The sequence below is a fragment of the Aspergillus saccharolyticus genome (genome assembly GCF_003184585.1).
Source record: "Aspergillus saccharolyticus JOP 1030-1 unplaced genomic scaffold BP01scaffold_18, whole genome shotgun sequence".
Taxonomy (NCBI): Eukaryota; Fungi; Ascomycota; class Eurotiomycetes; order Eurotiales; family Aspergillaceae; genus Aspergillus; species Aspergillus saccharolyticus.
This window is the reverse complement of record NW_020290628.1, coordinates 384,939-412,377: the sequence shown is the minus strand read 5'-3', so window position 1 is coordinate 412,377 and position 27,439 is coordinate 384,939. Positions and strand designations below refer to the sequence as shown.

Here is a 27,439-nt window from a genome sequence, read left to right as displayed (position 1 = left end):
ATTATATAGTATCTTATAAACAATTATTTTTATATCTAAATCTTTTTATATTATAATAATAGACTTTAGTACTACTCTTTCTACTAAGCTAGTAATAATAATTAGATATTTATAATAGTTAATAAGTTTATTAAAAAATAGAAATAATTCTAGAATATTTAAAAATAAATATAAGTAATTAAGAAGTATCTCTTATATAATATCTTTAAGATTATAATTATAGAATTTCTACAATTATTATTTCTAATTAAAATATATAATTTATATTATTCTTCTAGAAATGTAGTTGATATGTTGGGCCCGAAGCCCTCAGGAAGCTGAGACATCAAGATATTTTCATCTTACGAAGTTATTTATTCTATTGTCCTCAGCCATGCAAGATCTTAAATACAGGAAGACAGTAGAATAAGAAAGAAAGAGTTCTTATAAGATAGAGAAAGAAAAGATATCTATATCTAATAAGTAGTCTTCTTATTATTTTATAATATTCTTATTATAATTTACTATAATATAGATAATATAGTATACTATATCTTTACCTAGTTAGTAGATATATCAACTACTTAATATATTATAGAATATTATAATCTAACAGTCTAGTTCTATATATTATAGTAGTTATATACTCTTCTATAAAAGAAAAATAGTTAGAGATCCTATCTATAGTAAAAGAAATAAGAAGAGAGTAGATAATAGAAAAGTAATCTCTATACTCTGAAGAATAAATCTTAAGAAATCTAAGATTATTTAGAATAGACTATTAACTTATAGTTAATATACTATACTTAAGATCCTCTCTAGATACTAAGATATCAAGATATTATAATAATATAAAGTTGTTTATTTATTCTTCTCCCTCAAGCAAGATCTTAAATACAGGAGACATCAAGAAGAGAAAGACTAAGATGGAAGGAAGAAGGAATAAGATGGAAGGAAGGATGATGACAGTCAACATTATTAAACTAATTTAGTACTATTATATAAGAACTTTAAGTATAGCAAGAAAAGAAGAGAAATAAAATCTATATTAGTAGGTATTATATTATAGCTCTAGTATAAATGATATAAATTGAGCGAACAAGGCCAACCGCACAAAGCAAGCAAACACAAGAAGCAATCAAGGTTGAAAGGGTCATCAAGGTCGACAAGGTTGTCCATGGGGTCAATCAACCAACTGGCCTTCACAATAGTGGTTTGCTTGTAGTAGCAGCTTGCTTGTGAATTGCATTAATTAACTGACCACTAAGCTCACCATGCCATAGTTAGATTAATTTAAGCCTAGAACTGAGTCTGAAGATAGTCTCCCAAGCTGGAAGATTTGTTTTAGGAAAGAGAACAGCTAGTAATTTGTGAAGTGTATAATTTCTCTACACCAGTTTAGAAAAAAGCACCCAGTCTGAAATTCATGTAATTGTATAAGATTGAGGCCACTACAAGGAGAAATCACATACTGTGAAATATGGTAAGAGAGTCTGCAGTTCAATATTCTTCTCCTTCATATTACATATGAATAGATGCAAACAGTAAGCTGTGCACTGTGTTGTACAGTCCACAGCAGAAGGACCCAATTATGTTGTATTTGCTCATTGGAAATGTGACATATTGGTATTTAATCTCTCTTTTTTCAGGCTTGATCAGTGCTTCCGACGTGGCTGTTTCTGATACTTAATGAACTGCACTCCTTGTATGGTACAACTATCGGAGCCAATGCTATTTTTCCTCGGGATGAGACCATAGTCTGTGTTGGCGATAGGAGCATAGTTACATATAACCAAGGGCTTCTACATGTAATCGGAGCTAGAACCTTAGAACAAGTGATCTGATGAGCATCAAGCGCTTGGGGTTCGACAATCATGGCGCGCATGTCAGTTTAAGATCGAAAAACACCTCAGTCATTGTCTATGATTTCATCATCACTCAGAGTGAGCCTTTCTTCATCAGTCGCAGACCCTAGACGGATATCACGGGTGTTGTTGTAGCCACGAACTTTTGGCCTCCAAATCTCTCTCGGTAATTCAGCGTTCCCACCAGGGTTATTTATCTTATCAGGTAGATGAAGGGCTCCGCCGTAATCCTGGGACTCCGACTTGATGATTTTCGTAATCCTCTCGAGTTCCTGGCGCTCCGTAACTCCCCTGGTTAAACATGCCATGTACGGCAATTGGTATAGTAAGAGGTCACTGCGCGATACCATGGTAGCTGCAACTGTTTGGCCATCAATATGAGCGCCTTTGTGGCAGGAAACTTTGTTAGTGCTCAGGTCCTTCTCGTCGAGAGGACTATTTACAGCTACTGAGCGCGGGGCAACACGATTAATCGAATTCAACAGCCTGGCGGACCATAAAGCTATGAGGCTTTCAATCACTTCCATGTCATGGATGATCCGCAGCGAAGTTGGGTACAGAAGTTGTTGTGCATATTTCGAACTCCCGACACCACCCCCAATTGATGTCACTCGTTTCACAGGATAAGGAAGAGCAAATAAAAGCCCACGAGCGGCAACTTGGTAGCTGATGTCTTGCTGCCGCAAAGTTTCAACTGCAGCACTAATTCTAGTTGCATGAACCAAAGATCTGCTTGCCCTTTTAGAGTTAGGGTAAAGCATGTCGCTGTCAGAGAGAGCACTGATGCAGTTATCGAGGCACTCTGCGAAGGAGTCACCATCGCAAGATGGAACATAATTCTCATGCAAAGTACTGATGAAAGTTTGCGTATCAGTCCCAAGACCATTGATAAGTTCGTTGACTTGTACCTGTGAGACTCTTCGCCTTTCATGATGGCGCAAGTGGGTTGGTGGCATGGCGGGCTGACCGTCTTCTTCAGAGCTTGGATTGTCACGCTTATTATAAACAATTTTGCCAACAGCATGGAACAATCCCAGACTGCTTTCCCGTTGAGCTATCAGCTCGAGTGTGTTCTGTTCCAGCGGGGTGAGAGTGGAAGCTTTCCGAGAGGCCTTCTTGGCTCTAGACGGTTTCTTCGTCTCTTTAAAATGGTTCGACTTAAGGCAAATGAATTCCAGACTGGAAGCCGCACTTCGAATATCGCCATTCTGAGAGATGGTGTGTATTGTAGCAGGTGATACTGCTCTGTGGAGTTTAGAGCAGCGGCTTTCTTTCTCGATGATCAAATTCAAAGCCTTGAACATGAACGTGGGAGCTATACTATTAAACTCAATAATACTGGTTTGAGGGTGATTGCAAATCGTCGTGCCTAGCAGTCGATGAGCTGTAATGTTATCTTGGGAAGAAGAGCCCGAGTCCAGAAGAGTCTCCGAAATGATAATAACGATAGGAGAGCAAGGCGTTATGTTCATGTCTTGAGATGAGACTGGCATTGCAAGGTACCGTTGAATCGCCAGTCTGAACAGAGACACAGTAGGCGATTGGGTTGTTTGTGATGGAAATTCCTCAAGCAAGATTATACGCCGTTGTGGCGAGTCGCGCCTTTGAGCCCAGGATTGATTGCGTTGTGACCAGTCAAGGTCGAGACCCGGGAGCTCGCCGGCCCGCTCCAGGAAGTCACTGAATTGAAAAGCTAGAGAGTTTGATACATCGGTGACGGAGTCAGATGCTGTAGGATTTCGCCATTCGAGTATCTCGAACCCCAAAAGCTCTGACAGCATGGAAATAGTAGTTGTCTTTCCACTGCCAGCAGGACCATGAAGAATGAGTAGCTTTCACCATTGTCAGTGATGAGTTACAGCTTCAAGTCACCTGATACCCAGTCCGGAACAGCTAATGAGGTTCAATTTCACAAATGGCCAAGCTACATACCCGTTTGCCAGTCCCACGGAATGCATTATCCAGCCAGTCTTTCACAGTGGAGATTTTTCTCTTGTGAACCGCCAGTTCATTTAGATCATTCGGAGGAAATCTCTGAGCCCACGGTAATTCATCATGAACTGCACGATACAGCCTGGGTTTAATGTTACGTGCCGGTGGTATCACAAATCGTTTGACTGCGCTAGCATATTTATGACTATAGGCAAGGGCCTTCAAAGGGGAAGGATGGCCTTGCTCTTCGGGTGTGGGGACATTTGTCATGTCTGCCTCTCGACTAGTTCCGTCGTCAGCGAAATTCTGTGTGAATATCTCGTCGAAAGAGTCATAGTCGTCTTCAATCACGTCATCGAAAGCGCTCGGTGTCTCCATTGTTATGCTGGTCTTCGCAAGATCATCATGCTTGTCGAGACGAGATCGCTGGCCGGCCTGGGCAGGGGCACAGAGATTGAGTGAGGTCAGAGAAAGATCCGAGGATTCTTTGCGTTTCATCTTCGCTGAAGATCTTGCCGTCCTCAGCTTGACAGAGGAAATGACCGAGCCAGGCGGACAGAGACCAGGTGAGCGGGAGGGCTAGAATGGCAGCTGTCGGGGATTGCCTAGTGTAGCGGTCCGCTGAGTTTCATAGCAGCCTGTCTGCTAGGAAGATGCAATTTAATGTGTATTTGGGTAACAAGAACATAATCATGGCTAGGGTTCAAGCTCGTAATAATTATTAAGGAGGACGGAAGTGCGCCGAGTCTGTTCAGACGTGCGTGAAGATCAACAAGGTCGGCCCAGGACACTGCCAGGGTGGGCCTGGACGTGTAAACTTTCGGTGACTTGGGGCCTAACTATTTTCGGAACGGTAATCGGAGGAGTTCTACCGAGCCAAACACAGTACCTTGTCAGAGTCCTCAGTCTAGTTGTGGCACATTGTTAACCTTCGAACTGACCAGCTTACAAAGTAATGAGCGAGGTTGTCATCATTCACTTCCGCAAGTGAAGAAGGATCGAAACGGATTTTCTCATTGGCATTATATATTATTTGGTGGGTGGATGCAAAGTGTCCTCTCGAAGTATGTATAATGAGTGCATCAGGCGAGATAGGATCCCTTAAAGACCCCCGCCTTAAGGACCCCCGAAGACGTCATAATAGTAATCATTGTCCAGACCTTCACGCGAAGGAACGCTGGGAGTTTCACCAAAAAGTGCTAGGTCGTCAAAGCGAATGTTCAATAGGCGGATTTTCAGGCCATAGTCGCTGATTGAACCAATTAATTTGCTTGTTTCAGTTGTGATAGGTTGCTGGTCAAGTAGCATCAGTAAACCATCAAGCCATTCTGATGCTACGCGAGGAGATTGCGGAAACAAATTCAGAAGTATGCACTCTCCTTGTGTAGACTTGCTAGGGTGCCGAGAATGATGTTTGGTGTCCACCGTGCCCTTTGTCTTTGCCGTATGGTCAATATAACCATAGATTGTTATTCTCATCGAAGGATCAGCGTGAGGCTGAGTCTTGACAGCGAATGGACCCTGATCATCAGGCGCTGTTGAGACATTGGAGACAACAGAAGACACAGCGGAAAGATCGACTGAGCGTGTAGCACGTAAGCAGTTAGGCACAAGACAAGGAACGAATGCTAGGGACGATATGCTTACTTTTTTCTGAAAGAATGTCTAGTTGTGGGTTTTCTTTCTGCCGATGCTCAAAGTCGCGAAAGTGCAAATGCCGCCGATTATGAGATAGCTGGATATATCTCCAGGAGGACTTTTTGGATGCCGCTTCTGATTCTGGTTTGTCATTCGAAAACCAGCCTCCTCGAAGCAGACATCGTATACGTTGCTCCTTCACAAACTGAAGGGCTTCATGGTAGAGCTCTTCGCGCATATGCCGCAGATGTTGTCCCCAAGCATCCTCGTATGTAAATTCCAATAGTTCCATCTGTAATTCACGAAGGCGCCCATAGTCAAAATTGACTATGTCTTCCTCCACCTCTTGCACATCCTTGGTGCGAGGTGCTCGACCGACAATCGATTCGAGAAGCACTCGAACAAGTTCCACAATCTTGTCATAATCCTCGCTTTCAGCACCTGTGGTCTTCCACAAACGGAAGAAAGCATGTAATCCAGCGACATGTATCCGCGTCCAGTGTAACAACAAAGGCTGAAATAGACTGTCAACGTTAGAGCGCGAATCTATCAGCAAGGATGTTTTGACGTCTTCCATGTCTGATTTGTCGACCTCGAAATGGTCATATAAAATTGAGGTAATAGACAAGGAAGCACGAGCGATCGGACAACGTTTATCGGCTGGCCTAGTCGATTGTTCCATGATGATTCTCTGATATTCATCTTGATTGTTTCTGATATAGTCTGCGAGGTCCATCAACCCCAAAAAGCCTGTACTTTCAAAGTCCATGACTGGGTTTTCCGTCTCGAAACCAAGTCGCCGCCACTTTTCTGGATTATGGCGCTTGGACGGACTGACATCATCGCCTATCTCAGAACCATTATCCCGGCTCCTTTCCAAAGAGCTGGCCAGATAGATCCCTCTCAAAGCTCTCCTATGTTCTGGTTGATCCAAGTTAAGAGAAATGTCTCTCCACTTCCGCAGAAGAACTTTTGTGAGATACTGAAACTCGATCAGTGGATGGAGATGGTCTTGCATGGCACTTCCCTGCATCAGGGAGTACACTGCTCGTATGACTCCCAGGTCTTGTAGTTTTTGGATAAATCTTGGCCATTCCTCATCTGCATCGTTCGTGATGGAGTCTCGCATGAGTGAGTTGATCAGCTGCAATGCATTGGCACAAAGTGCATGATCCGCAGAGGACAGTCTGCTGACAAGCATCTCCAGAAACTGCGGATATATGGCAATTGCAGGCTTCAACGCACGATATCCGAAGCCCCCACACTGCGTGATACTTTCGCTCATGTGTGAATATGACACTATGGACACTAATATGGACATAGCACCCCTCAGGATATTGACAAGAGGATGGTTCACAATGAGTTCGACAACCTAAGACACCACAAGTATTAGTCAGTCAAGGTAAGACCCAGCTGAAATCATATCTGAATGCAATTTTCCATGTCGCTTGAGCCACATACCCTTTCAACAACATGCTGGTCTACAAAGTCCCAGCCCTTATCCACCTCCAGTAGTCTTGCAAAGCTTGTCAGGCTATATGCCAATGTGTTTCCAGTTGCATGCAAGATCAAATGGCGCAGCCTGATCAGACCGCCTTCTGCAATGAATATGTCGGCGAATGAGGGATCACCGATGCTACTTTGCAGTTTGAAGACTGCCATCTTGCGTACCCCATCTTCATCGCTCCCCAACCTTTCGACAAGTCCCGAAATGCTGTTCTCCATCCTGACCAATCGGTATCATGCACTGCTTCTGATTATTGATCATGGATAATCTGTGTTCAATTTTCAGTTCAAGGGTGTGTTTCTTCAAGGAGCGCAATCAATCTTGTGAGGTCCAGGTATTACATTCTGTCGGCTCTGAACTGTAGAATGTAAGATAGGATCAGGAGGTGGTTTGCCAAGAAGCCGTAGACTTATTCCGCATTCTGAGTTGCAGCCGGGGACTAGGTACAGAAACCCCCCAGTTTGCATCGGAAACTATTGCCGTCTGCGATACCCTGGTACAGTACTCCGTACAGTATATGTATTTTTTAGGAAGTCAATATTCAATTGTGACACTCAAATAAATATTTATAAACTTCACTGATATATTTAGCTAGAAAGCTAAACACAATTTATACTCTTATGTTATGTACTGTGATAGCCGATGTGTACTAATATTACTTTATATCTATTTAGATAGAATAAAATATATAAACTTAAGTATATTACTAAAGTTATTCTATAATATCTTAAAGATATATAGTTCTTTCTTAGTAGAATTAAGAATTAATATTTTACTACTATATATATAAAGAATAGTTATAACTATTATTAAAAGTCTATAATATTTATATCTAGTAACTAAGTATATCTATAATTATATAAGAAGTATACTATACTATCTAACTCTATTATTAAGTAGAAACTTAATTAGTAGTATACTAGATCTTTTACTATTCTTAAGAAGATTAGATAAGAAGTATACTATCTAGATTTATCTATATCTTAGTCTATATATCTAGTTATATTAATAGTTTAGCTTAAACCTGCTTATTATATTAATAATCCTAATATATATATTTATATACTTTCTAAGCTATCTAAGGTGATTAATAAGAAGTTCCTAGATAAGAATAATTACTAGAAAATAGAGACTATACTTAGTAAATATATAGTATTCTATAGTTAGTATAGAACTCTAGTTATTTAATATCTTATATAGTAGAAAGATTATAAAGCTAAAGATAATATATAGATATAATTATCTAATATTAATATACCTAATTTTATTAGTATATTTAAGAATTACTATAACTAAGATATTTATATTCTACTATTTCTCTTTCTACTACTATTTATTCTTTTCTACTATATTAAGATTATCTACTCTAAATATCTTTTATTATTATCCTCTATATTATAGATATAGTAATCTCCAAGGATATTAATCTTATATAACCAGCGTCTATAGCAGTTAAGCCTGGGGAGCCTGGTAGTTGAGCCTGCTGATGTTCTGCTGGTAGTTATGACGCCGCCTGTCACGCTGCCTAGATAGGATTCTTCCCTGCCGGCAATCACCAAGACTTAGTGAAAAAACAACAATATTAAGATCATCATAATAAATCATGACAACCACGTCTTAACACTTTCTTTACCATAAAGAATAAATTATCTTAGTATAAATATACAATGCGTGACGAGACGAGACACTGATGATATTTCTAGAAAAGGTCTTTGAAATGATGTGCTGGAGTATACAGAAGTCAACGACCAAATCTCATCTGAGCTCCGGCATAGTGCCAAAGTCCACGTAAGAATCCGTGGTATTCAACTGCTTCCTCAGAGGTGTTTGTCCCACAACTCCTACCACCAGTGCAAAACATTTCGGTCAATCGGATGTGCCAAGGTGGGTACCCATCCAGTCTCAGAAAAGAACCAAACACTAAGAGAAGGTCAGGCTCAGGCTTCGCGACGAGCCTGAGCGGGCCAGAAGTCCTGTTGTGTTCCCCCATGGTTGGCGATAGTGGTCGAGTCGGCTGAGTAGTAATCTCACTGATCTCTGCATCGACCAATTCCATGGTGATATCTTGGGGTGCCAATTTTCCGCCCTGGGACATCTCCGCCAAAGTTTTAGTCAAGTCAACAAAAGTCTCCCTGCCATCAGTAGCGGAGAGTAGAAGCACAGTCAAGAAAGCATCACTGCTGCGATTCCTAGAAAAGGCTTGTTGTGGCTGCTCGAAAACAGGATGATGCGGTGCAAATAAACGCAACATGGGTTGCTCCGTGGGTGAGCCATAGTAGAAACACATTTTGTTCATGATAACCCGGTGGAGAACAGGGATACAGGATTTCAGAGCCCCTGGGAAATTGCCGAGTTCGTTAATATCTCGAACGGATTTAGACCTTTTTGATTGACCTCAAAAACCAAGCCCACCTACCTGTCTTTTCATACACACTCAACACTGGTATTCCTGCGCTCGCACTCCAGGCTGCAAGCTCTGCAATCTCGTCCATGAGGACAGTGAGGGCGTCTTCTTCCTTGCGAAGTGACAAAATAACACTGAGATGCTCGGGCAAGCGCTTTAGACCTTTCACATCTTTCCGAATCAATTCAGGAGTCCGGTGGTGGTAATATATGATCGCACATATTCGGTCCACAACAGCATGATAGCTTTGCATGAGCCGGTAGATGATTCCAAAGAAAATATGAACAAATGTGTATGCAACACGATGAATTTGTGCTTTGACAAACGTCCGTACAGGAGTCCTTCGGTGAGCTTTCTTATGCCGCTGTGATGGCCGCCGTCGAAGGTCAGATGGGTCTGGAAGATATGGCCTCAAGATGTTTTCCCGCTCAGCAGCACTGAGCTTGGCCCCTCGAGAGTGTATATCATTGCGAATTAGCTCTCTATCATGATTTGAAACCATTTTTTCGAGGTGCATGCACATATGCGCTGATTGCGTCGGGTCGTAGGATGTCAACAAGGAGAAAAGGACTCGCCAGGTTTGCTGGTCGAAAATAACCACGCGAGCCTCGGATGGTCATACCGTAAATAAACGTGGACCCAGATCCTTTGCGCGGACCCGGGAAACATCGCCCGAACACAACTGCAGCGGTGCACATAAGCTGTTACCTCGTTGGGAATTCGAGATTGAGCTCGTTCAACTTAAGTAGGTCTGCTCTGTCTTTAGTCGCTAAATTCATCACTTGCGGAGGGAGAATATCCATTATCATTACGGCTAAGCAAGCTACCCCATCTATTCTGTACTCCGCACGTATTTCGTCACTGCACCCAGTGGGAGATGCAGACTATCCTTGGAGTGCTCTCAACCTTTCTCAAGTTCCTAATAAGCATAGAGCTGATATTAATGCAGAGGCATTCCGCTATAGTCTAGAAAATGCCGGACGATGCGTCCCCGAGTTCTCCTTCCAATGCTGTGCCCCGTCCGGTATTCCCTCAAGGCCCCGGCTTCACACTTGAAGACTTCTCTAGCCGTGATTTCATGGTGAAGGAATTTATTGAAGCACTCTCCGAAACCGCAGTATCATCTCGGCGTTCTGCAGGTGTACCTGCAGGTGGAAGCCAGCCGTTCGATCCCAAACCACTGATACGGACATTTGAGCACGCGCAGCGGCGAATAGTCGAACTATCAGGCGACCTGGAGATAAAAGAAAACGAGCTGTCCGCAGCAGTTCGCAGGGCTGAGGCACAGCACACCCAGAACTTGAATACTTTAGGAAGGAAATTAAGTCAGACCGTCGATTCCTTCCAGCAACTAGATACATCATTTAATGGTACAGGAATGTCCGGAGGAGAGCTCTCCGAGGCCACAGGTAGCATGGCCGTCGAGACAGGACGTAAGCTCGAGGAGTTAGATCGTCAAAGACGCCGGGCGCTTGACGCACATTTTCTCCTCGAATGCTGGGATGGTGTGAGCAATAGGGGGGATTTGACACTTTTAGAGAATCTGAGAAGGTCAGGCACGGGTGAGGCCAAAGTTCGATCGGCACAGATTGCGCGTCAGTTGCTCAGAATCAGTCAGCGACTTGATACTGCAAGTTGGGATGAAGCAGCGGGAAGACATAACGAGACCTTCGCAAATGGATCTATCGCAGACGAGCATGCGAGCACAAAGGGCAGTATGCGGCTAAACACACGAGAAATCATCGAGAAGTTCTCCGAGACGCTGGAGAACGATCTGCTCAAGCAATTTGACGATTTCTACCGAAAAGCCAACTTTGAAGGCATGAAGGATTGCGCGACAGTACTAGAGGATTTCAATGGTGGTGCAAGTGTGATTGCTTTGTTTGTGAACCAGCATCAGTTCTTTATTGACCGCAGCCAATTAGTGACGGAGCAAGTTGGAGGGGATCCTGAAGCCTGGGAAATGCTTGCAGATCCTGATGCCGAACCTTCAAAAGTGGAGCCCAGTCTGCAGTCACTCATTGATGAAGTCAAAGTTGTGGTTCAAGAAGAGTCCGCGATCATCAAAAGGGCTTTCCCATACTACGAGCAAGTGTTGGGGAAGTTCTTGCAGCGCGTTTTTCAGCAGTCAATACAACAACGACTCGAGATGGTCTTGGACAAGGCGAACAGTGTCTCATCACTAGCGTTTCTACGTTCTTTGCAAAGCTCCCGCAGTTATCTCAGCGCACTAGTCGATGACTTAAAAGCCCATGGATTGACCGAACATCCCGATCCTATCTCATCACAGACAGCCCTCATTCTTGACCAGCAATTAGAGGACTTGTTTGTGCCCTATTTTGTGGGGTCGTCTTACATAGAAAGAGAAAAGAAGACATTGGAAGAACTATATACCTCTTTACAGTTCAAGTTCACCACTTTCCACGCTCGCAGAAAGAAAGCGGTGACAACCTTCATGGCATCCCTCTCGAAGTCAGGCACAGAGGTTCTCGTCTCCGCAAGAGATGCATATATTTCACGCCTTGAGTCTTCCGAACTCCCCTCGACGCAGAAAGGTCTGCTACTGCAATTGGCAGGCTTGAGGGAAGCCACAGATTCCACTAAATTTGCAGATATCAAGCTTACGGAAGACGACGGTATCCCCAGCATCGCCCATGCAAAACGTATGTTGAAATGGCTTGCGGAAGCAGTCGGTAGAGGACTAGAACTGAGTATGACTAGTGAGACGCCCAAGGATATGCTTGCTCTTCTGGGCCTTCTTCTTTCAATGATGGGAGAGGGTTATATTGAAGTTTGTCTCGACGCTGCTCTGGATGTAGCCACGTCCCAGGAATCAGGTAGAACCGAGCCTGATCTCGGATATATTCCAGCTATACGAAACGCCATCAGCATCGCCAATCTAATGGTTATGTGCATTAACACTTTACTCATCCCTCTTGCCGCAGGAAGCATCACAGTTCGTCGAGAAATGGAGAAAAAAACAAATTTGATCACGATACGAATTGAGGAGAAGATAAACTCAATAGAGCAAAAGGTCATTGATGCGACTTTGACCTGGGTGAGCAAACTTTTATCTGGTCAGAAAAAAAATGACTTCCGACCAAAAGAGGGTGACAACACAACCTGGTTGGAGAGGCTTCAGACTCCGGTTAGTCCTCGCATCATTCCTTTGTCTTAGCGTGATGTTTACTAAACGAATTTCAGACATGTGCGTCAACCTGTGCCTTCTTAGCTCGTGCTCATGATGTCCTCAAGAGCTCTCTGCCACCTAGTGGCTCCAACCTTCGCCAGTTACTCACGGAGATTGCAATTGGGACAAAAAGTCTTCTCCTTGAACATTTCAAACGCTTTATTGTGAACGGGCCGGGAGGGCTTATAGTAACCAAGGATATGACACAATACACCGATCTCTTGAGGAGTTGGGACATTGATGAGCAAATTAAGGGCTCAAGTGGTGCGCTAGATGTCCTTCTCGAAGTCGGAAACCTTTTTGTCATTGGTTCCGAAGCTTTGCAGGAGCGGATACGAGGAAGCGCTGTCAATACGGGTACTGGGAATGGCAATGCTGGTATAGATCAAGGACGAGGCACGAGTCATGTGGATACAAACCTTAGCGTGCAGGAAGTCAAGGCTTATGTTTCTCGAAGGGAGGATTCCAACACGGCCGCTTTACAGGTTGTGCTCAATAATCTTTGATTTGGAAATGATCAAGGCTCAGAGAACATGATAAGCAGGGAAGTGTATATGTCTCAGTATTGTGCAAAATTGGCTTTCATTTTAGGCCAGCTGTAATAATCCTATGACATTGATGCGCATGTCGTTTGTCTGAATTGTATCAGTCAATGAGCACTTTTTAGATTAATCTGTGGAGAATGTGTAACCAATCGGTTAAGTATAACATTTTGTGATCTGAAAGATTCAATTCAATGCGTTGGGATGAGTATCTCAGCTGCGAGCTTTGTTATTCTCAAATTGGTGTACTAATTATATCGGGGGTATAAAGTATAACTTAACTAGTTTCTAGCATTGCATTCGAAACATATAAATGTGTGGACAGACAGAAATACGGCAGCTGAGGAATTCTCAATCCTGTTTGGTGGAAACCTCACGCTATTACTTGCTAGATACTACATGATAACTTCAATATGAAAAGGCCTCGAAGGTGAGCAGATGAGCCTTACCTGTTGCCGCTGTCCGCATGTGAGGTCATTACGTAGTGCTTCGAGATAAGCCGAAACGACCCCCACGTGATCAATAAGCTGCCTCTTGAAAGTTGGGCCACGCAGCAACAGCTATGCCGACTTCGAATACGTGCAGATCAACTCGTCCTCTATTCTTCGGTGCCCCGAACACGCTTGAACCCACAAGTTAGTCAATCACATAGTCGATATCTGTTTGGTTCTCAACCTCTGCCTATTCAACCTTTATTTGGCGCGGCATCTATCGAGATATCCCGCCCTTGTTCGCCGCGTTTTGCCCAATGTTGTAAAGTCGTGGCGATGATGTCCCGATGGCTCCTGCTAGTGGGCTACTTTATACTGGCTCTTATGCTGCGGCCCAGCATTGCAAAATCATCCGGCGAACCCAAAGTCACCACGACCAAGTTCGAGCATGCTCCGGTATCGCTTTTTTACTTCGAGGATACAGATAAAGTCCTCATGAGCTTGGAGAATGGAGAAATCTTCCAGTCATTCGATGGAGGTGAGAAATGGGAACAGGTCACGGTAGAGGGCAAATTCATGACACAACGGGTTTACGTTCAACAGCATCCATTCGACAAGAATAGAGCTTATGCTTTGGGCAACGATGGGCGCCATATAATGACGAAGGACCAGGGTAAAACCTGGCATATCTTTACGATTGATGACTTTCCAGCATCTCAGCAACATTCGCCGCTTATATTTCATGGCTGGGATTCGAGTAAAGTGATTTTCCAGAGCGAAGAATGCGCTGGGTTCTTCTGCATCGTGAGGTCATACTATACGACAGACGACTTCCAAACGGTCAAATTTCTGCGCGAGAGTGCTGCAGGATGTTCGTGGGCTATTGGGCATCCGGATTTCGCGGAGGATATTCCATCCTTTCAATTCATAGATAGGACACTATGTGTTGTCCCGGGCTTGAAGGTGCCATTTGGTCACGCTAACCGCCTCGTGTACTCTGACGATTATTTCAGCAGTAGTACAGATGGTATCGAAGTAAAGCTGCAAGCAGATCGGCCAATTTCTGGAGTCATCAGTACCGCTGCTGTCAAAAAGTTTGTTGTTGCTGCTGTTAAATCGAAGGGGACAGACGAACTCGCCCTGTATGTCACCACCGATACAATTGCTTGGAGTCGAGCAGAATTTGGCGGCCACAGGATAGAACAAGATGCCTACACCATGTTGGAAAGCACCAACTACAGCCTCCAAGTGGATGTTCTAACCAGCCCGTTTAGTGGGATGGGTGTGCTGTTTACGTCCAACTCAAATGGCTCGTTCTTCACTCGCAATATTGAGCATACGAATCGCAATGAAGCTGGTATTGTGGACTTTGAAAAGGTAGCTGGGATCCAAGGAATAGTTTTGGTCAACACGGTCAAGAATCCCAAAAAGGTTGAATTCGGTGCCGAAAAGAAGATCATCAGCCAAATAAGCTTCGACGATGGCAGAACCTTTCAGCCACTTAGAATGGGCGATAAGAGTCTACATCTACACTCAGTGACTACTTTTGCAAACGTCGGCCGCGTATTTTCAAGTCCGGCACCGGGTGTAATCATGGGCGTCGGCAACACAGGCGACAATCTCAAGCAATATATTGATGGCGACTTGTTTGTTTCAGACGATGCGGGAGTTACATGGCGGCATGCTCTCGATGGGCCATATAAGTACGAATTCGGTGACCAGGGAGCCGTGATTATGGCGGTTAGCGATGCCGGACAGGCGAAAAAAGTCAGATTCTCTCTCGATCATGGCAAGGAATGGGATTCACTCGATCTAGAGCACACAATTTACCCCAGCATGGTCACGACAACTCCCGACTCTACCAGCCTGAAGTTCGTCCTCGTTGGGCGGAGTGAAGGAGACCATATCGTTTATTCCATTGATTTCAAGGGTCTCCACGAAAGAAAATGTGGTCAGGATGACTTCGAAAAGTGGCCGGCCAGGCTAAATGAGAAGGGTGAACCTGACTGCTTAATGGGACACAAGCAGTTCTATCGTCGCAGGAGGGCTAACGCAAACTGTTTTGTGGACGAGGAGTTTAAAGACCCTCGGCCAATCCTGGAACCCTGTAAGTGCACCATTGAGGATTTTGAGTGTGAACAGTTCAGTGAGGAGAGAGAGAGCTGCAAACCTGCTCGAATCCCCAGACCCCCAGAGGGAAAATGCACGAATCCAACCGATACGTACTTAGGCCCATCAGGCTGGAGACTCATCCCAGGAAACACCTGCATCAGAGAAGGCGGTGTGAACAAGGATGACCAGATCGAGTGGCTCTGCGAGGACATTGGGAGTCCTCACGATAGTAATGAGACGATCAGTCATACCAAACAGTTCTTTGATGCGAAGCAATTTACCGCATATATTTACTTGGAACGGCAATCCAGCAGCTCAGGAAAAGACGAAACTGTCATCATGCTCACCAGTGCACACGATCTGTATGTCTCTAATGACCACGGTAAAACTTGGCAGCAGTCATTGCAAGGCAAGAAAGTCACCAGAATCGCGCCTCATCCGTTCAGTAGTGACACAGCCTTTTTCTTGACTGATGGAAAGGAGGCATTCTGGACGGTTGATCGAGCCCAGTCATTCAAAAGCTTTGAGGCGCCGATTCCACCTGCTAATGAACGTCTCCCTACTCTCTCCTTTCATCCCCAGTATAAAGATTGGCTTATATGGACGGGTGCCGTGGATTGTCATTCTGGCGACTGCCACTCTAATGCCCACATCAGCCATAATCGCGGCGAAAACTGGAAACTTCTTCTCCGCTACGTCCAGAAATGCGAGTTCGAGAGTCGAGAGACCCGCCTTGACAGCAATAACCTGATATTCTGTGAGCAATTCGAAAGCGAAAATCGAAACAATCGGTTGCAACTTATATCGAGCGAAAATGAGTTTGCCGACAGACATGTCCATTTTGAGGATGTTATCAATTATGCTACGATGTCTGAATTCATCGTGGTAGCATCTCGAAACCCTGAAAAACCGGAGTCATTGGTTGCGAGCAGCAGTGTGGACGGTCGGACTTTTGCGCAAGCACATTTTCCCCCGAACCTCAACGTCCCAATTCAGACAGCCTATACTGTCCTCGAAAGCTCTACTCATGCTGTTTTCTTGCACGTGACGGTGAGCAATGCCGAAGGAGCAGAGTATGGCTCCATTATAAAGAGTAATAGTAATGGGACCTCCTACGTGCTCAGCCTTGGTGCAGTGAGTCGGGACCATCGCGGCTATGTCGACTTCGAGAAAATTCAAGGCCTTGAAGGTGTTGCTATTGCAAATATTGTCAGTAATGTGGACACACTCTCATCGGGAGAGCCCAAAAAATTGAGAACCATGATTACGCACAATGATGGAGGCCGTTGGATGTTGCTGTCCCCCCCGATAGACGCGGACGGCAAGAAATTCGGCTGTGCTGTGGAAGAAGGCAAAGGGGTCCCGGGTTGCTCGCTCCACCTCCATGGCTATACAGAGCGGAGGGACGAAAGAGACACGTATTCGTCTGGCTCAGCAATTGGCCTGATGGTTGGTGTAGGCAATGTGGGTGATCATTTGGTCAGCGACATAGAACCGGATACATTCATCACACGAGACGCTGGATTCACTTGGAAGTTCGTGAAGCAAGGCAAATACTTATGGGAATTTGGTGACTCGGGATCTTTAATCGTGATCGTGCGCGAATCAACACCGACCCAAGTACTGTATTACAGTACAGACGAAGGTAGCACCTGGGAAGAATACCGGTTTTCAGATGTTCCAATGCAAATTGAAGATATCTCGACTGTACCGTCTGATACGTCAAAGAATTTTCTCCTTTGGGGTAGAGATACGGAGTCGGAGAATCGAAATAAACTCGCGACCGTTAACATTGACTTCACTAACCTCCGGGCTGCCTCATGCAATTTGAATGAGGATAGTGGAGCTAGCGACGATTACTATATTTGGGAGCCAAAACACCCTTTCGAGGAGAAGAACTGTCTGTTCGGTCATGTTGAACAATATCATCGCAAGAAACCCGAAGCCCAGTGTTGGAATGACTGGCGTGAGCCTCATATTCACAGCATAGGGAGGAATTGCAGTTGCACAAAATCTGACTTTGAATGGTACGACCTCTTCATTGTGCGAGGGTGAACCTACATCAGGAGCGACTGGTTGTTTGCTAACATCGAACAGTGATTATAATTACGAACCTCTGAGTGATGGTAGCTGTCGGCTTGTCGAAGGACTGTCTCCACCAGATGCGATGGCCATTTGCAGGGCGGACCCTGATCGAGTTGAATATTGGGAACCTACAGGATACCGGCGTTTGCCACAAACGACCTGTGAAGGGGGATTAGAGCTGGACCACCTAAGGTCGAAGCCCTGCCCAAATAAGGAAGAGGAATTTCAGCAAAGACACGGCATCGGCGGCGTTGGACTATTCTTCGCCATTGTGACACCTATTGCTGTAGCAAGTGCTGTTGGATACTACGTCTACACCAGGTGGGACGGCAAATTTGGCCAGATCCGCCTTGGCGAAAGTGTTGGTACTTCTCCTGGTTTGCTATCGCGAGACTCACATTTCGTCACTGTTCCCATAACTATAATTGCGGGCGCGGTGGCTATTGTCAAAGCCTTGCCTCTTCTGGCCACTGGCTTATGGCGAAGTGCAAGCGGAAGATTGCGAGTAAGGCGCAGCGGAGGCTACACGCGGCCCTACTCGTCTCGGGGGGCTTTTGCAGCACGGCGGGGCGATTACACTAGCGTCGTTGACGATGAGGATGAGCTTCTGGGGGTCGAAGACGCCGACATGGACGAGGAGGATGAGCTTTAGCGGTAGGGCACATCCCCCCCTTTTTTTCAATAAGCCTAACAGCTAGTCCATGATTCCATATTGCTGTACGAAAGTTTCAGTGTAAAGACTGAAGGGTTGGTTAGGTGCCGGAGATGTGTTTGGTGGGTGGGTGGGGGGAGGTGTGGGGGGGGGAGGTTTGTCGTCTGCCTTTTTGTACTCAGAACTCATGTTAGGTTTGCTGTACTATCCTTGCTTGACTATTTTCTCCTAGAATGCTTGATTCTCCATTCATCAAGGCCTCGTCATCCGGTAGGCTATATTGGCTCAGTCTAATATCTACCTTCAATCAAATGTACTAACTAGTACTAGCTCCCTTGCTACTTCTCATTCCCCAGCGTTTCAATAATCCATGCCTGCCTACATAGTCATCTTGTCCGCTTGCTCAAGAAACCCGCCTGGGGAAAATCTTACTGGTCAGGTAATGCTGCGCTTGCAAGATTGACGTCAGGAAGAAGATGCCTCTGCAACGGGGATACAAGGAAGATTTATGATGGAATCGTAGACCCTGATCAAAGCGAAAGATTCGAATTTCAGCACTGGATCTCAGAACTGACAGGGTTGTCCTCCTTAGCAGCCGTGTATGGCCATTGGTGAACATGAGCTGTCAAGTAATGTTGAAACTGAATCAAGCTGGGGAGACATAGTAGGCTCTTTCATGCACTTTTAAAAAAATTAAGGATTGCAAGAAAAGGAGACTCGTCGGTTGCATGCTATCCCAGCAGACTGAATATAGCGAGGCTATAGCGCAAGTACTTACTATGCGCTAGGCAAATCGTCTGGCCCGAAAGAGTCTGGCAGAAGCTGCAAATCACAATTAGTTTAGCGATTGATGTCAGATTAAGATGGACGGTTATCAGTCTAATGATCGGGATCATCACCACGGGTGGGGGTACCTCTCCGATAGTCTTCACAGTGAAATTTCCTTGACAGTCATACATAAATATGGGAACTGATGAAGCACAAAATTCACGTATACTATTGCTCAATCAGCCATTGCGATACGGGACGATGCGCTATTGACAGTCACACAAGATAGCAAAGTATTGTTTTAACTGGTGTGGAGAAAGGGGGCATGGGCTGTCTTATTGAGGTTAGGAAGTACTTACAATTGCCGGCACATGCCGCATGGTGATGCTGCTGGTTCAATGTCTGTTGAAACGGCGATAGCTTTGAAGTCGCGGTGTCCAGCCACCTGCAGATCAGTCCAATATGTAAGCCATGTCTTCAATACTGGAAAGAAGCCCGGAATCACTGTACAACACATCCACTAAAGCAGGGCATCAAGAGGAAGGGAAAGCTGGCAAATAATGAGTTGTAGAGGGGTCATTCCTGAAAGGCGTCCTGAACTCGCAGTGACTTGCAGCGCCAGTGTAGCATGAAAGAAATAAATAGGCAACTCACAACAGCAGTTCCCAGCGCGACCCTTTCTGCACAGGTACCAACGGGATAGGCAGCGTTCTCGACGTTTGCCCCGTGAAAGTACTCGCCTGTTTGTGTCAGAACGCAAGCCCCAACACGGAACTTGGAATATGGGCCTAGTATAGTAGTCAGCGATTAAACAACCAATTCGCAGGGTCATGTGTTGAGGTATATCAAAGTCAAGCACGAATATGTTTTTATTGCAACGACTATGTGTAGCGTTGGAGGGCTCAGATAATAGTGCACATGTCGAACTTACAGTATGCAACGTCTTTGGCCGCAATAGCTTTGGTGGAGAGAGTCTCCAGCTCTTGGGCCGAGAGATGATCAACCGACGATGCCATGTTCATTTCCATGTTTCTTGGTATTCAAGGCTACACTCGCACAGATCAACAACAAGTCAATGATAGATCTGGTCTTACATGGATTGGTCCACAAGGCGCGAGACGAGGAAAGATGACAATGATTGCGGGAGAGGGTAGGTCTCAGGTCACAGGTCACGTCATGTCTGACCTTGTCTTGCGGCGCAGCCCCTCTTTGAAAATTTGCACTATCGGAAATCAGTGGAGCCGCTCCTACAGTGACAGGCTGACAGCTACTACTACAGCTACTACTACATACCTAAGTCATACGACGTACAGTACACAGATCCTCTCCTGCATCTTATTCAATATACTATACTGCGATCAATATCGGGCCTTAGAAAAGTCTGATCATCCTCGAGTGGTTGCGACTGGAAAAGTTACGAAAAGGTCACCCTGGCAAGCATCGATTCAGAAAAGTTTTGTCTGGCTCTTCTATTAGTACCAGATTGAGTTCTAAGGCGAATATCTAGAAGAAATTAGAGGTATAAGAAAAAGAGAAACAGGGAAGAACAAAAGATGGATATAGAAGAGAGAGAAGCAATGAGATCTAGATCTGAAACATGAGATATAGGTATCATACAACAATGCACAATAAGAAAGACCAAAAATGGAAAAGAAAGAAAAGGAAAGAAAAAAAAGCCAGCGAACGTGGCAAGAGTAAGGAAACCGAGAAAAATAAAAGATCATTCAGTGACGACACGCTCTAACCAAAATGGCTTCGTAAACCTTCATATATCGTAAAAATAAAGGCTGAGCTGGGAGCAGACCGAGCGCAAGTTATACCACAACCTCGATATAAACCTTTCACTCCTTGTTGTGCCCACAAGGCCCGGGCCACCCCCCAGAAAGTCTGTCGCTCATTTTTGTGCGTCAGGCGTGTCAGATCCTCGGTCTGCATACGTGACTTGATCGTATCAGCAGGATAGAATAGAAAGTTATAGCTGACACCGGCCGCGGCACCAGCGAGCATTTGCTGAGGTATGGGGACACGATCAGACTTAAGGGAGACACCGTCAGCCCGCTCAGACCTTGTACCGGATGAGCGAAAAAGCGCCATGACTCCTTCGTAGCTGCCAAACCAGGCGGCGCCACCGCCAGTTTCGCGTATGAACGTCCCCAATTGTCCTCGCCAAAAGCCCATGAGACCATCGCGGCGGAAGACAGATACGATGAGAGCCAGAGGTCCCGGCGCTTTACCGCCCGGGCCCGCTAGGGGTACTTGCATTTTGCATTTGATCAGCTCTACCGGGGTAAGTGCGAGTGAGGTAATTGACCCAGATGCAGCGCCGCAGAGTACAAGAGCTGGGAATGGCAGCATGTCTGATGGGGAGTACAACGTGGCGCGAAATATGTCTTGGACGAGTCGGTAGCTGAAGAACAGACAACTATTCTCAACAGCAGCCCCAACCATAGGAGCACTGATCCCCCGGTAGAGCCCACGTACACCATCTGCTTGGAATGACTGACGAAAGCAATCCAGAGGTCCGGTGTACTTCAGAGGAATGTGATCTGGCTGGGATTGCAATCGTACTTTGACGGTATCAAAAGGGTATTCGATCACTTTCCCTACCATTCCCGCCGTCTGAACGGGGTGTCAGTGGTGCCCAGGGTAGCACTGAATGATACAGCGAGGCGACTCACAGATCCGAACAGGATATCTTTGAAGGCTTCGAAGCCCTGATTGGGCGGGAGCGTAGGGAGTTCCATCGACATCTCATTCTTCAGTGCTATCGCGTTCTCCGCAACCGCCATAGGGAAGGATATAGTTAGACTTAAAGCAGTAGATGAGGAAAAGTAAGCGGCAAAGGCAGTTTTGAAATAACGCTATTGGGTGAGCATGGTAGAAATTGAAAGTGGTTCGGTTTTGAAGGGCCAAATTGAAGGGCCAAAGCGAGTATTTAAAGAGAGAACCTGATCCGAAGAGGGGCGGTGTGCCAGGGAGGGGTGGTGTCAACAAGATGCCCAAACTACGCGAAATAGATTCAGAAAAGAGCGAGCATCGCTTGCAAAGCTAGAAGCCCAAGGGCCGAGAGGTCACATATAGTGGGGGGCCGAAGTGGGAGACGGTTGGTTGCGACCCTCCAGCTAGCTTGCCAGCCAAGTGATTCGTAGGAGACGAGGTGGGACAAATCCCTCATTCTCGGAGCCAGGGCGGGTTCGGATGCTTACTTCCACCGAGATCCGGTTATCTGATCGGTCTAAGATAACTTTTTCCTCAAAAATCAGACAGCCGCAGGAATAAGAGAAAGGCACTGGAGAACTGCTATCCCTATATCACTTGTTCTTTTCATCCTCAGTGTCAACTGCACTTTGGCGACATTTACACATATTTCTTCACACCAAATCATCTGGTCTGATCATGTCCTCTATCTCGGCCTCAGTTCCTACGTCTGTCAAGGGCATGCGGAAGAATGGTAATAATCTGGATTCCCCACTTTTTACCTGGTTTTGTGACTTGTTTTCTTTTTCTCTTTCCCCCCCCTCTCTCGCATTTTGTCCTTACCCTTCCACCACTGAAGAATCCGCCAGCCGGCCACCGGGGCCTTCTCCCCCGGGGCCGTCGCCAGAAATGGAGCTAACGAGTTTCAATATTCGGACCCGCAGGAAAAAACTGGCACGACTCCAAAAAGCCCTTTCGCCCTACGGCGGGTATGACCTCCTATGCGAAGCGCCTAGAAAGCCGCAAACACCAAGAGGCCGTTAAAGAACACGAGAGGGAACTGAAGGAGGAAAAAGAGGCCGAGAGAAAGGTAGAGCAGAGCTGTGACTCAAGACACGTCTACGCAGCGCAGGTGAACTGACAACACAACTAGGCCCATATTCAACGAATCAAGGATCGTAGAGCCGCCAAGGAGGAGAAAGAGCGCTATGAGAAGATGGCCGAGAAGATGCATCGCAAACGAGTTGAGCGCTTGAAGCGCCGTGAAAAGCGCAACAAACTGTTGAGCTCTTAAGGGTGCCTAGAGTTTGGTCGAATTTGGACAGTTCAACGTATGCTGTCCCGGTTGAGGTGTTTCTTGCTCTTTGTCTGCTGCACTGGATGCATGACGGCCACCCTCAACCGTTTGAAATTACTCTTCCTCTCATTTCTTCCAGAGAATGCCTCGTTGGGTCATAATTTCGGCAGATATCTTAGCAAAACGCGGCCTCTTTCCACATCCCGAATGGTATCGGGACAAGACGGGATCATGGCGACCATGGAGTTGGGGTTCTGTATATTGAAATTCTGCTTGTATACATAGGGAAATAAAAATTAATGACGGTCTACATACACCCAAGCGACACTGCATGCTAACTACTTCTTCTTGAGATTCGTAAAATCACATGGGCCCACGAAGGGGTCAATTCAAACGCATGCCGATCACGTTGTTAGTCTAGAGTCCAGAGGGGAAAAGGGGGGGGGGTTTAGATCGATCGGTCGACGCTTGGCGCCTGACATCGTGTCTGCTTTCTTTCAATTTACTTTGACCAGTGCACACGAATAAATGTTCAAACTCTTTTTCAGCATCCAATGTACCAAAGATTCACCTCCCACAGATTAGAATTGCCCTCGGGCCGGAATGGAGACCTCGAGAGGTTGTCCTTGCCCGACATGGTGTCTTCTGCAACCCCTAAGCTCTCCGTCCCTTATCTATCAACCACCCATGGATTCGGCATGGTCGAAAACCAGAAACTGCCTAGTGCATCACTGGGCAAGCAACTGCCGAGCACGACCGATGTTCAGGCTCTAAACACCACCGACTATCATGGTCGTGACGACGTTCTGCAACTCACCAAGATCGTCAGTCCGTCCGTAGAGAAGCAACAGCACCGTCATCTGGTCATCGATGTTCCCAGCTTAGACCCAGTTCTGTCCAAACCACGCCATCGACACAAGCACAAGCATAACAAATCCAACGACGGTCGTTTCCCACGGAAGAAGACTCAACCTTCAACATCCACCGCTGGCAGAGGTCTACTGCTGACTTGGTCCAGCATGAGAGATAAGGAAAACGATGATGGGAAGGGTCTTCTCCGACCGGTCACTCGCCGAACCACACGGTCATTCTGCGGATCGGAGTCATTCACGGGGCTGAATGACGAGAGCCGGAGAGGGGGCTTGCCTGAGGGTATTGATGCAAACACAAAGCTTGGGCCGGTCGCACGTCAAGAGATTCGGTCAGCAGAGGATCTGGAGCAAGTGAGGGGTAGACGAAAATACGGAGAGGAGTAAGTCCAGAAGACTGTATGGGCAGGGCTTGGTACAACTGACTGCATACCAGGTATCTTAGGTCCGCTTTATCGCTCATCGGAAAACTTGCCACAGATATCACGCGCAGGCTGGATTACACATATTATAATCTTCTGGAGAAGGTAGCAGCCTTGGATGCTACACTATTCTCTTTTCAGGAGCTACTGGGATCTACATCAAGTCTCTTTGCTGACTTCAAGCGGGAAACATCAGGTTTAGACCAGGAAATTCGAAAACAAATTGGAGAACTTCAAGACTTTGAACCGCAACTTATAAGGATGAAATCTTTAGAGGATCGCATGAAGATGGGGCGGACGAAAGCTCAGGCACTAAATGATCGCCTCGAAAACATGAGAACTGAGATTGAGTGCTGGGAGAAAAAAGAAAAGGATTACCAGGACCGTATGAACCGGAGATTCCGAGTGTTCTGGACCTTCGTGGCAGCAGGTGTACTTGCAGCACTTCTGGCCGTTGCTGTTCAGCACAAGAACACGAAATTCCCCTTGGCGTCTCCCGTCAACATGCGCTCGAGTGCCTCATCTAAGCATGGAGGCAGACATGAATTAGAAGGAGGAAATCGTCACGCGCGGATCAAGCAATTATTGGAGACAACCCTGCATCAGGAATCTCGCAATTTGAAACCTCCTGACAACGATCCCCTAAATTTTCTCGATGAGCTATAAGTTTGTCCTGCGCTTACACTCTTAGCTTGAAGGTCAAGGCCGGCCTCGACTTCATTCATTTGTATTGGCTTTTCTGTGTATGATGATATGATACCCAGATGCATTCAGATATCCGGGCTTAGTACCTTAGGCGTTTAATCTCCTATCATCTAATAGACCGTTGGCAGGAATTGAATCAATTGCTCGACTTCTTCTTCTTGTCCTCAATGAGCTCAATGTTGGCCTCGGGGATCTCCTTGCCATAGAATTCCAGTAGCCATTCTTTCACATCCTCACTGACATCACCCTGGACTGTAATCTCCTCGGTGCCCCCAGCAGAGCGTGTCATGGAGGAACCAGTTGCGAATTTCTTGCCAAGCTCTTTGGCGAGCTTCTTGTTTTCCAATCCGTATATATCCAGACCTGTGATGACGGTGACATGTTTGCGCTTGTTACGTTCAACACGTTTGATTTGTACCTTCGAGGCCGCCTTACGCTCCGCATCTCGCGCCTCTGCTGCAGCAGCCTTTGCCTCCTTCTTAGCTGCATCCTTGGCGGCGCGCTCCTGTGCAGATACTGAAAGTGAAGATAATTTGGAGTTCAAGGCTTCTGCAAACCCAAGTTAGAATCATTGAAGGAGTTCCTTTATCCATCACGATGATGGACGAACCTTCAGAGTATAGCTGCTGATACGCATCTGGGTGCGTGTCCTTCAGCCATTCTTCGCACTTTTTCGCCGTTCCACCGAACTCACAGTACTGGAAATCCACGAGTTAACCAATTTTGTTCAAGGAGTTACTTGAGTCGAGAATGATGCTGATCGCAACTTGTTAAGGGCAAGAAAAGCTAGGATGAGGGCCATACCTCTGCTGGTAGTGTGCAGACTGTGAAGGGAAGAAAGAACTGAGTTAGTCTTGTTTGACTAGTATTAGGAATGGAAAAGACATAGAAGTTCATTCACCGCAGAAGCTCAAATAAGAAGTGGGCTCTCTTACCTTCGCAGTACAGGACGTGCTTTGCCTGAGAAACGACCGGACCCGGTTGCTCGATATCCGCCATTTGACCTGATGACCTTGTCGTATTGTTTCTCGGCAAGGGCTACCCAAGGAAGACAAGTGTTGTTTTTTTACAGCAATTCAAGATGTCAAACCTGAGAATCCTATTATCACCGATCGCGGTCTAGTTCATCCAGATGGCGCGGGGTCGGGATTGCAAGCATCCCACTAACCTATTCAGGAAAACATAATGATTCATGTCACATGATCCAAATCATCGGTAAAGACTGAAAGAGCATAAACGACCATCGCCATGGGTACATAAATCCAAATGAAGGAGCTTACCAACTCTAAGCCTGGTCTTCTTCATGTTCGGGCGTGCCTTAATGAGCCGCAAGAACATCATCAGATAACAAAAAGCCTAGATCCTTAAGCTTGATTCCTGTGAAGGTCATGGAGCTTCCAGGTACGTCAAATATGCTTGATTTATTCCGTCTCCTGCCACCTCGCCCAGATAAGGAGACTTCATATGTCAATCTCTGCTTCCGACGTTTCAAGAGGGCTCCGCCGGCGCTCACATCGTCGGAGAAGCAGACCTGTGACCAAATGGCTTTTTGAAGACACTTTAGTCAGTAGTAGTCATCAAGGAAAAGACCGGTGGGACAAAGGAGTGGAAGGGAATGCTGTAATCCCCTCATGGCCCGAGACCTAAAACAGATGCCAACCATTGGGAAACTGTTTTAGTCGTTTCAATAGAAAGCCAAATGAAATGAAAGTACAGCGAATAGTGAAGTGATCCTTGTCATAAGTTATGCTATCACAAAAACTGGCGAATCCTATATAGCCGGTGTGAGCAGAGCAGCCAGGGCTCGCGATCGCAGGCGGCTGTCGGGATTGTTTCAGGAGAGTCGATGCCTGGTTTCTTACACGAGTATGGTCTGTCTTTCGAGCGATATAATACAATTTGTCTCACCCAGGGAACATACTGATTTCAACCACAGACCTACTCTGATAGGGTTAGTTGAGTGTTGCGAAGCCACGGTGGAATCGAAATTACAATGGAAAAGTAAGGCTAAGGCACAAGACTGAGGAACGCCTGCGGAAAAAGGCCTTGCTCGTCCTTAATCAACGCCGTTGATCGGTTAAGTGTCTGAGATTTGGGTCACACAACATGTGTTATGTAATTGTGCGGAAGAGGGGCGCATCCCCCGAAAACGACACTGATAATCATGCAGCACTTCTGGAACACCTGGTCCCGATGCATGACATGTAACCTGGGCGCGGGTCTTCGTCAATCTATGTTGAAACTGCGCTTAGGTGTGCGACTAGATGCTTCGTGCAGTACTCGCAAGTGGCCTTATATGTTCTTTGTCCGATAAGGGCGAGGTTGTGAGCATTGAGAAACAAAC

The 27,439-nt window shown here is 45.9% G+C and overlaps 10 protein-coding genes across 10 annotated transcripts; 4 read left to right on the top strand and 6 right to left on the bottom strand.

Moving 5' to 3' along the window:
• Window positions 1-1,888: 1,888 nt before the first annotated feature.
• On the bottom strand, window positions 1,889-4,046 carry BP01DRAFT_297805 (putative cell cycle checkpoint protein Rad17; the record flags this gene model as incomplete). Its single annotated transcript, XM_025571890.1, has 3 exons — window positions 1,889-2,229; window positions 2,281-3,676; window positions 3,777-4,046. The coding sequence occupies 3 exons, from the start codon at window positions 4,044-4,046 to the stop codon at window positions 1,889-1,891; spliced, it is 2,007 nt and encodes a 668-aa protein (XP_025430778.1).
• A 478-nt stretch (window positions 4,047-4,524) lies between these two features.
• Window positions 4,525-7,219, bottom strand: BP01DRAFT_67029 (ELMO/CED-12 family protein). The gene is made up of 4 exons (XM_025580011.1): window positions 6,876-7,219; window positions 5,424-6,786; window positions 4,726-5,356; window positions 4,525-4,644 (listed from the first exon to the last, which is right to left on the bottom strand). The coding sequence occupies exons 1-3, from the start codon at window positions 7,137-7,139 to the stop codon at window positions 4,893-4,895; spliced, it is 2,091 nt and encodes a 696-aa protein (XP_025430777.1). The 5' UTR covers window positions 7,140-7,219; the 3' UTR covers window positions 4,525-4,644; window positions 4,726-4,892.
• Window positions 7,220-8,662: 1,443 nt separating this feature from the next.
• BP01DRAFT_374494 (ditrans,polycis-polyprenyl diphosphate synthase) lies at window positions 8,663-9,827 on the bottom strand (the record flags this gene model as incomplete). Its single annotated transcript, XM_025576834.1, has 2 exons — window positions 8,663-9,258; window positions 9,338-9,827. 2 exons carry the CDS (start codon window positions 9,825-9,827, stop codon window positions 8,663-8,665), a joined length of 1,086 nt encoding a protein of 361 aa, XP_025430776.1.
• Window positions 9,828-10,037: 210 nt separating this feature from the next.
• BP01DRAFT_342133 (exocyst subunit SEC10) lies at window positions 10,038-13,086 on the top strand. The gene is made up of 2 exons (XM_025573477.1): window positions 10,038-12,473; window positions 12,530-13,086. Exons 1-2 carry the CDS (start codon window positions 10,299-10,301, stop codon window positions 13,019-13,021), a joined length of 2,667 nt encoding a protein of 888 aa, XP_025430775.1. The 5' UTR covers window positions 10,038-10,298; the 3' UTR covers window positions 13,022-13,086.
• Window positions 13,087-13,622: 536 nt separating this feature from the next.
• Window positions 13,623-18,450, top strand: BP01DRAFT_392426 (vacuolar protein sorting/targeting protein 10). Its single transcript, XM_025578151.1, has 2 exons — window positions 13,623-17,627; window positions 17,698-18,450. The coding sequence occupies exons 1-2, from the start codon at window positions 13,825-13,827 to the stop codon at window positions 18,335-18,337; spliced, it is 4,443 nt and encodes a 1,480-aa protein (XP_025430774.1). The 5' UTR covers window positions 13,623-13,824; the 3' UTR covers window positions 18,338-18,450.
• Window positions 18,451-19,114: 664 nt separating this feature from the next.
• BP01DRAFT_298101 (cytidine deaminase) lies at window positions 19,115-20,121 on the bottom strand (the record flags this gene model as incomplete). Its single annotated transcript, XM_025571903.1, has 5 exons — window positions 19,115-19,159; window positions 19,252-19,333; window positions 19,465-19,550; window positions 19,760-19,893; window positions 20,037-20,121. 5 exons carry the CDS (start codon window positions 20,119-20,121, stop codon window positions 19,115-19,117), a joined length of 432 nt encoding a protein of 143 aa, XP_025430773.1.
• A 440-nt stretch (window positions 20,122-20,561) lies between these two features.
• On the bottom strand, window positions 20,562-21,721 carry amcA (putative mitochondrial ornithine carrier protein AmcA/Ort1). The gene has a single exon (XM_025575206.1). It carries the CDS (start codon window positions 21,713-21,715, stop codon window positions 20,846-20,848), a length of 870 nt encoding a protein of 289 aa, XP_025430772.1. The 5' UTR covers window positions 21,716-21,721; the 3' UTR covers window positions 20,562-20,845.
• Window positions 21,722-22,465: 744 nt separating this feature from the next.
• On the top strand, window positions 22,466-23,408 carry BP01DRAFT_357464 (CGR1 family protein). The gene is made up of 3 exons (XM_025575205.1): window positions 22,466-22,556; window positions 22,747-22,892; window positions 22,956-23,408. Exons 1-3 carry the CDS (start codon window positions 22,502-22,504, stop codon window positions 23,094-23,096), a joined length of 342 nt encoding a protein of 113 aa, XP_025430771.1. The 5' UTR covers window positions 22,466-22,501; the 3' UTR covers window positions 23,097-23,408.
• A 530-nt stretch (window positions 23,409-23,938) lies between these two features.
• BP01DRAFT_273282 (uncharacterized protein) lies at window positions 23,939-24,858 on the top strand (the record flags this gene model as incomplete). Its single annotated transcript, XM_025571403.1, has 2 exons — window positions 23,939-24,351; window positions 24,405-24,858. Coding segments are annotated over 2 exons (867 nt in total), but the record flags the coding sequence as incomplete, so codon positions are not given.
• A 158-nt stretch (window positions 24,859-25,016) lies between these two features.
• On the bottom strand, window positions 25,017-26,217 carry tma22 (putative RNA binding protein Tma22). Its single transcript, XM_025575204.1, has 4 exons — window positions 26,031-26,217; window positions 25,900-25,919; window positions 25,706-25,793; window positions 25,017-25,644 (listed from the first exon to the last, which is right to left on the bottom strand). Exons 1-4 carry the CDS (start codon window positions 26,092-26,094, stop codon window positions 25,232-25,234), a joined length of 585 nt encoding a protein of 194 aa, XP_025430769.1. The 5' UTR covers window positions 26,095-26,217; the 3' UTR covers window positions 25,017-25,231.
• Window positions 26,218-27,439: the final 1,222 nt, after the last annotated feature.